The 8,189-nt window shown below is 49.8% G+C and overlaps 1 protein-coding gene across 1 annotated transcript; it reads right to left on the bottom strand.

Annotated features, from left to right (window-relative positions):
• Nucleotides 1-581: 581 nt before the first annotated feature.
• Nucleotides 582-2,473, bottom strand: LOC127335495 (F-box protein At1g47056). Its single transcript, XM_051362155.2, has one exon. It carries the CDS (start codon nucleotides 2,347-2,349, stop codon nucleotides 751-753), a length of 1,599 nt encoding a protein of 532 aa, XP_051218115.1. The 5' UTR covers nucleotides 2,350-2,473; the 3' UTR covers nucleotides 582-750.
• Between the last annotated feature and the right edge of the window lie 5,716 nt (nucleotides 2,474-8,189).

Raw genomic sequence — 8,189 nt, forward strand, 5'->3', positions numbered from 1 at the left:
GGTCGAGAAGACTTCCGCTCGAACCAATCCAATTACATGCAGGTATAATACTATTAATACATGAAGGGCAAAGATACACGCCTACTACTTACATGAAATGGAATCCTTCGCCATCAGAATTATCACTACCAGTGCTAATTAAACTTCCAAGCAACAACAACTACCATATCGCTATCAAATACCTTACTAAATAATAGCAGACAGTAGTACTTCAACGTATGCATTATCTCTGCCTCTTTGGCTCATTACAATGCACCATTTCATATGCATGCATTACGGATGACGAGTTGGACAGACTGAATAACAATAGAAATTTGAATTATGATGTCCTTGATTCCAACCTAACTCACGAGTATTGTGCATGGTTGCATACCATGTGCCAATGTTGCTCTCTGTCATATCGATATAAATATGTGCCAGGCTGTGAAGGTGACAACTTTTAAGTTCACGATATTGAAATGAAAACAGTGAATCGCATCTACCATGCTAACAAGGAACATATTTTTTTTTATGTATATGGAAGGATGCAAGCTGACCATCAGCAGAGCCTAGTAGAGCAAGCAATTTAAACTCACAGAATAGGAGGGAGAAAATACTGGTGATGCTATCAGCTCAATAGTGAAACACGGAATTATCCATAATGGAGTTTTTTTTTGGATGGCTGGATATGAAATGTAATAAGCTAAGGAACATGAATATGAGACTAGAAATCATAAAACAGCAAACGAGTTGATCGATTTCCATCCCACATCACATTGGTGGAGGATTGCCAAACCTCCTTCTAAGAATGGACATAACGCTCCGCATCCTGCTATTCGCCTGAGCAAAAGATTGCGCGCCAGCGGCATTAGAAGGAAGGTCCATGGCCGCCATTTGTCCAGTTAGCTCTGTTACCTGTGCTTGTCCAGCCTGTTGCGCACCATTTTCACTCGGAGCCCCAACAACATGCTCCAACACGATATCCAAGCTGATGGAGAAGGAAGCCCCCCTGACAATCTTGAGCTGCTCGACACATTCATACGTGACTTCCCGGCACCTCTTGAGCTTCACCTTGACCAAGCTGGGGCAACCCCCGTTGAGCGCTCCCATCCCGCGGTCCGAGACGGGGCACCCCTTGATGCAGAGCTTCTTGAGAGCAGCGCAGCGCTCCGCAAGGCAAATAATCTCGGTGTCCCCCACGGTCTCGCACCCGCAGAGCGCGAGACGCTCCAGCACGCGGCAGTGCTCGCCGAGCATCCGGAGGCTCTGCACGGTGGGGTTGACCCCTATCAGGACGAGCTCCTGAAGGTCCGGGCAGCCTCGCGCAACGGCCATGAGGCCGCGGTCCCCGATCCGGTTCGTGCGCCACCCGTCGATGTGCAGCTTGCGGAGCTTGTGGCAGTTTTGAGCGACGCTGATGATGCCTTCGTCGGTGCACTCGGGGGTCTTGACAAGGAATAGCACCTCGAGGTTGGTGCAGGTGGAGATGGCGGCTAGCCCGCGGTCGCCGACCTGGAGCTTCTCGAGGTGGATCTCGACGAGGCCAGGAGCACGGGCAGCTATGAGCTCCAGCGGCAGGTCCCAGGCGCCTGAGCAGCGCAGGATCTTGAGGGAGCGGAGGTTGGGCGAGGACGCGATTAGGGGGACGAAGGAGAGCGCGCTGTAGAGATCCTTGAGGCAGACGGAGCGGAGGGCGGAGGCGGGCGGGAAGAGGATCTCCTCGGTGATGGCGGCCCCGGCGCCGGAGGTGTCCGGGAGGCCGCGGAGGCGCTTGACGGAGAGGTCCTCGAGGTGGGGGCAGGAGTGGAGCACGGCGACGAAGGCCTTGGGCCCGAAGGTGCAGGAGGCGACGGAGAGCTTGCGGAGGGCGGGCGCGGCGGCGGCGAGGTGGGCGAGGCCGGCGTCGGAGAGCTGCCTGAGGCCCCGGAGCTTGAGCCTGGAGAGGCGGTCGGAGGGCAGCGCGGCGGCGACGGCGGTGGCCCCGCCGTCGCTGAGGCTGTCGGCGCCCGAGCCGCGCGCGGCGCGGAGGGCGAGCTTGGTGACGGCGGTGAAGCGGGCGAAGAGGGCCGGCGCGGCGTGGCCGAGCATGGCGCGCGCGTCGAGGGAGAGGCGGTGGCGCGTGGCGGCGTCGACCTCGTTCCAGCGCGCGCAGGTGAGGGAGCAGGCGTTGCGGTCGGGCGGGGTGAGCGAGGCGAAGACGAGCGTGAGGATCTCGTCGGGGAGGTCCTGCGTGTGGTCGCGCTCGGGCGGCGGCGGCGCGAACGGGGGGGAGGGGACGGGGTGCGCGGGCACCGGCGGCGGCGCCATGGAGGAGAGGGGGGAAGGGGTGGAGGAGGATTTGGAGATGGGGGAGGAGGGGGACTGGCCCATGCTAGGAGGGCGGCGCCTCCGGGTCCGGGATGCGTGGGGAGGCGGTGGCCATGCGGGTGGATGGGGAAGGAAGATGGATCTGCCGATCTGTGGGGAGGACAGCGGAGGTCGTAGTGGGAGGAAAATGGGGAAAGTATACTACGTCAGGGTAACCAGCTTAGCTGGTCCATGGCCTGGGTTTAGCTGGCCCGGCCCGGGGACTCGGTCGTTTGTTGACGGGATTGTGTTGCAAAGCTAATCTTGAGTTTTCTCTCTCTCAAAAAAAAGAAGCTAATCTTGAGTTTTTAACGGCACGCCAACCCGGGAATCCCACTCTCGTTCATGTTTCAAATTGTTTACAAATTTGGCGAAATATATTTGATGCATTAGGAAAATCTATGTTTGCACATAAAGTTTCGCACAAAAAATCATTAACAAACTAAAGGAACGGACCCGAAGGTTCGAGCAAATCCTGGATCGAGCCCGGGGGCTTGATTCTGTGTAGGGTAACATTGTTTTGTCATCAGCAATTAACCAGTATCAATTTATCGAGTAAGGCTGGGCTCATTACTTTTATCTCTTACATACAACCAAATTGCATGAATTCACCCGACGTCTTAGAAGACCCGATATACTAAAAGTATCGGAAAATGAAGGAAGCTCAGAAAGCATCGCCAACAAAATCTTCGAGTAGTACAACTTGAGTCTACGCACGGTTACAAACATCCGTCTCTAGACTCGGGGGTTAATCTCATCGAAAGCGCTGGACGCGCACCCGATATCAAGCACTTTCGACCTCATAGTAAGCGAGAAGATTCCATTTTCCTCAACTAATAAAGATATTCGTATGAAGGCAACTATAGTCCCTGCCCGAAGCTTCGGCCAGTCACTCGGGGGCTACTAATGTGGGCATTACCCTTCGGGTACTCGACATTAGTCTACCTCTCTTGGCCCAACTAGGTCCCATGAAGATTGTCTAGACCAAGGTGGATACGTACGTCGGTTGCAAAGGAGGAGACCTACCAAGAGACGAATTCTTGATGAACAAGGCAAGAAGGCGTCGGTAAAGGAAAGATTAGATTAGATCTTAATGTATCCTAGTCGAGTTTGGACAGGACTCTCAGGACCTGGCCTGCTATATAAAATCCAGGAGAGGGTCTGCCGAACATCAGAACAACAATACGCAGAACCACCACAACTTAGAGAACAAACCCTAGAATCATTGCCTCACGGCGAGTCGGCCGCAGCAGTCTATCATCTACCCCATTGTAACTCGATATATTCGATAAATCAAGATCAGACAAGCAGGAAGTAAGAGTTTTACCTCATCGAGGGCCCCTGATTTGGGTAAATCTCTCTCCCCGTTTGTTTGGTATCCGATGTCTCGTGCTAGCCTGCAGGATTTCTTCAACCCTAAGCCCCTCAGTGTGGGCATTGCCGAGGAGCTCCCTCGTCACCTGCCCCATATGTGGTGTGTCCAACGAGACCATCGATCACATCTCCCTGCTCTGCCCCTACACAGTACATGTCTGGGTCGGCGTGGACGTGATCTAGGCCGCGTGCACGTGGCTCTCGACTACCGCCTACATACGCCTGCGCTAGGTCTGTTTGAGTTGTGGTCGGATGCAGTCGTCGTTCTCCAAGGTAAACGGCGCAAGGAAGCAAACTCTTTGATCATGGTTGTCATCCGATCCGTCCGATCCCTCTGGCTTGAAAGGAATGTGCGCATGTTCTAGGGCAAGGAGGAAACAGCGGCTCATACCCTCACCTCCATCATGTCCATGTGGCGCCAATGGATTAACTATCATCTAAGAGCTAGGGGTAGAGGCGGGCTTCCGGGAGGAAACATATAAACCTAGGTTTTTTCTCCCCTGGCCGTCTATGGTTGTTGGGAAGGTGGTGCTCTCCTTATACGGCTTTTGGCCTTTCCTCCAACTAAAATACAAAACTCTTTTTTGCGAATTAACTAAATACAAAACTCGCAGATCCTGCGGGTACTCGAAAAATAGGTCCCATGGTGCTGTTGTACAGGACGATGGGGATTTAGATTCAGCTTCAGCTTCGAAGGATGATTCTTGTAATTCAGAAAAATAATGAGATCGTCTTGGCAATATGCCAACAGTCCGTGCGTGTGAAGCGCAGCAGCACGTCCTTTTGTTTAATATCTGTAAGGGTATATTGCCTCTATGTGTTGTTTTGGTAATTAATGACAACCCCTATGGACTAATGTTTTCATTGAGTTTATATGAAGGAACATTCCATAGGAACTACTTGTAGTCCATGTGTTGGATTCAAGTATGGATGCCATGAAGATAAAGATATACCTTGAGTATTGGCATCAAGATCATCGATTTGAAGATATATATGTGATATGATCAAGAAGAAGAAATGAAGATGGAGTTCTTATGTGGAACTCAATATTAGCCATGCTCTAGCTTATGTGATAAGCAATGGATTATCAAGATCTTGAGTGCTTGATTCCAAATGAAGAATTCTTTATACACCTCAAGATAGTATGATAGAGCATGCGAAGATACAAGGTTGACCAATACAAAGAGTGAAAATAGATTCAAGTTTGGTCAACAAATGAAGCATGGAGAATGTGCCACATAAAGTCATGTGGTATAGTAAGCCTTGTCAATTATGCTTTATGAACTAACCCATCATATATGTGCACTTGTGTTGTCTATGTGGGTTAGGTATATTTCCATGGGCATGCATCAAAAGTGAGATCTCATATAGTCCATGAGAGGATGACATCAAGTGGTGATCGTCATCAAGGTTGGTTTGACAAGTTCAAGTTGAGCATCTCAAGAGGATCATATACTTGAAGCTTACCGTCCATTTGATGATAATTTACATGTGAAGATATGCATCAATGGAGCTTTCCCATCATGGTGTATGGGGGAGCATTTGTGAGTCTTCACGAAGAAACAATGATCAAGTAAGGCATTCCGACTTGAGTGGAGCTTGAAGAGTTATAATCAAGATCAAGCGGGATGCGCAAGGCAAAGGTATGGCCTTCCTAGGTTTTCCTTTTACCGGTCTCAAGGTGAATGTTGGGAGACCGGATTATAGGATAGATAGTCGCACTATCAAGAGGGGCTTTCGGTTGGGTAACTTGATCGCATCGTCTTAGGGAGCTCAATCCTTTGCATACTTTGCATGTCCCTATTGCTTCTTGGTGTTTCTCTGTGAGAGGCTCTTGAGCTTGTTGCTAGCTTTAAAACAAGCTCAAGTTCATTGAAAACGGAATCTGCATGCATCTTCTATTGCGTTTTCGAGTTTGGACGGCTTCACCGTTTCTTGACGGTGGGAGAATCCCTCTCTAAAAACATCTAAAAATATCCTGTGATGAGTCTCCATTTTGTTAGGGTTCTATTCGTCGTTATCTTTCCAACAAAATTGGTTTCATGTCAATCGGAATCCGGACACAAAAGTTATCACAGTTTTTGTATAACATGTTTTCCTGCTGGCCCGGTTTCTCGCCCGGTGTGACCGGCCGTCCCACCGGATGCCCCGGTTCAAACCAGCCCCTGGACCAGTGCCATCCAGGCGCCATCGAGTATCGCCGGCTCCTTATCCCGGTCATGGCCCGGCGCCCGGTCCGGTTTGGGCCGGATGGCCCGGTCTGACCGGGTCCTGAAACGAACGGCCCGGCCCCAGGCCCGGTTGACCGGCCTCCTTGACGGTTGACTCAGCCCAACTTTTTCCCAACGGTTATATCTGCTCTTGGGCTATAAATAGCCCTTCTTCCACCTTGGGCTGGATAAGTTCTTTCGCTCTCTCTCCTCCATTGTTGACTTTGAAGAACTTGCCCTCTCTCTTGATTTCCCCCATGATTCTTGCTAATTCTTGAGGGATCTAAGAGAGGAGATCTAGATCTACGATTCCCACCAATCCATTTCTCCTCTAAGTGAGGGAACCCCTTGGATCTAGATCTTGGAGTCATTTGTTGATTTCCTCTTTGTTCTTCCTCTCTAATCTCATCCTAGCATTTGTTGCTTTGGTGGGAATTGAGTGTGAAGGATTTGAACACCTCTAATGCTCTTTCTTTGCATCATTGCATAGTGTTGAGCTCTCCACCACGATTAGTTCGAGTGAGAGACCGTGAGCTTGTTACTCTTGGAGGGAGACCTCCTAGTTGGCTTGGCGGTTGGTGCTCTGGTGATCTCTTCAAGGAATATTGTGAAGAGGCCCGGGCTTCTCCTTCGTGGAGCTTGTGAAGTGGTTGTGGAGCTTGCCATCTCCGGAGTGGAGGAAAAGCTAACCATAAGGAAAGGGCCATTATCCTTCGTGGGTGTGGCTCGGAGAATAGGGTGAGCCTTCGTGGCGTTGGGGAATCCTTCGTGCTACCTCCACTCCTCCAAATGTGACGTACCTTCTTGCAAAGGAAGGGAACACGGGAATACATCCTCATCTCCGCGTGCCTCGGTTATTTCTATACCCGAGCTTACTTTCCTTGTGATAGCCATCGTGCTTGAAGTACATATATCTTGCTATCACTTGTATTACATATATCTTTTGCCTATCTTGCTTAGCTCTAGTTGTTGTTGTTGCACTTAGGTGAGCCTAGCATATTTAGGGTTTGTGCTTGTAAACTAAACGTTAGTTTAATTCCGCATTCTTACAAGCCAAATCCGTAAGAGTTTTTAAACGCCTATTCACCCCCCTCTAGGCGACATCTCGTCCTTTCAATATCCAATGGTCCATAAAGATTGGGTGCAGCAGGTGCGGGAGTTCTGTCGTTTCATAGGATACGTTCTCGTTGGGACGCCAGTCACGCCACCAAGTGACCAAAACAAGCATGAGTATGTTATTCCCTTTCTTCCCCTCTCTTAGTCATCTACAGTAGTTGAGAGTCCATCCCGGTGAACTGGGCCAACCCGAGGCCTTCCTCGACGGCGATGCCGATGGGGAGGAGATGAGGCAAGGTGCCGGAGTGTATAGGGTAGCTAGTAGTCTAGGTTTTCTCTTTGTTGTTTGTTTATTTTCTAGATCTACGCTCGTGGCGGATGCCCGGTGTTTTGCTCTCCTCCATAGCTGGTTTCCGGTGATCTCCTACGCCAGAACTAAGCCATTCCTTCTTTGTGGCTTTGACCCATGGTGGATTAACTGCAGGGATGGAGGTGGCCAAAGCTTTCTCAATAATAAGGAGGTGTGTGCCTCCGTTCGTGGTTCTGCCTTCTTCTTCTTGGATGGCCGTGGCGGCGAGGGAGAGGGAGAAGGGAGTGCTGCTTCTGGACGTGCTGACCGTCGCTTCGGGTGGTGGCGCCGATCGTCGTGCAAGGATTTTGCTTCAGGTACAGGTACCTATCTCGATGAATTTCAATGCCGAGGACATATGAAGCTTCACCGAGATCTTTCATATCAAAATTGGAAGACAGAAAATTCTTGGTCTCGTGCAGCATATCCTTATCACTGCAAGCCAATAATATGTCATCCACATACAGGACTAATATTGTGAACCTACTGCCCTTAAACTTAACATAAATGCAGTTGTCCACAACATTTTCAGTAAAACCAAAAGCTCTAATAATCTTATCAAACTTGAGGTACCGTACCACTGTCTTGAAGCTTGCTTCAAGCCATAGATGGATTTCTTCAGACGACATGCTAAATGTTCCTTTCCTTCCACAACAAAACCTTCCGGCTGAGTCATGTATATATTCTCATTAAGGTCACCATTTAGAATGTCGTCTTAACGTCCATTTCATGCAATTCTAGGTCGAAATGAGCTACCAGAGCCATGACGATCCTAAAAGAATCTTTAGATGACACAGGAGAGAAAGTCGCATTGCAATCGATTCCTTCTCTTTGCGTGAAACCTTTTACCACAAGTCTAGCTTTGAACCTTTCGA

This window comes from Lolium perenne, chromosome 2 (assembly GCF_019359855.2).
Source record: "Lolium perenne isolate Kyuss_39 chromosome 2, Kyuss_2.0, whole genome shotgun sequence".
Taxonomy (NCBI): Eukaryota; Viridiplantae; Streptophyta; class Magnoliopsida; order Poales; family Poaceae; genus Lolium; species Lolium perenne.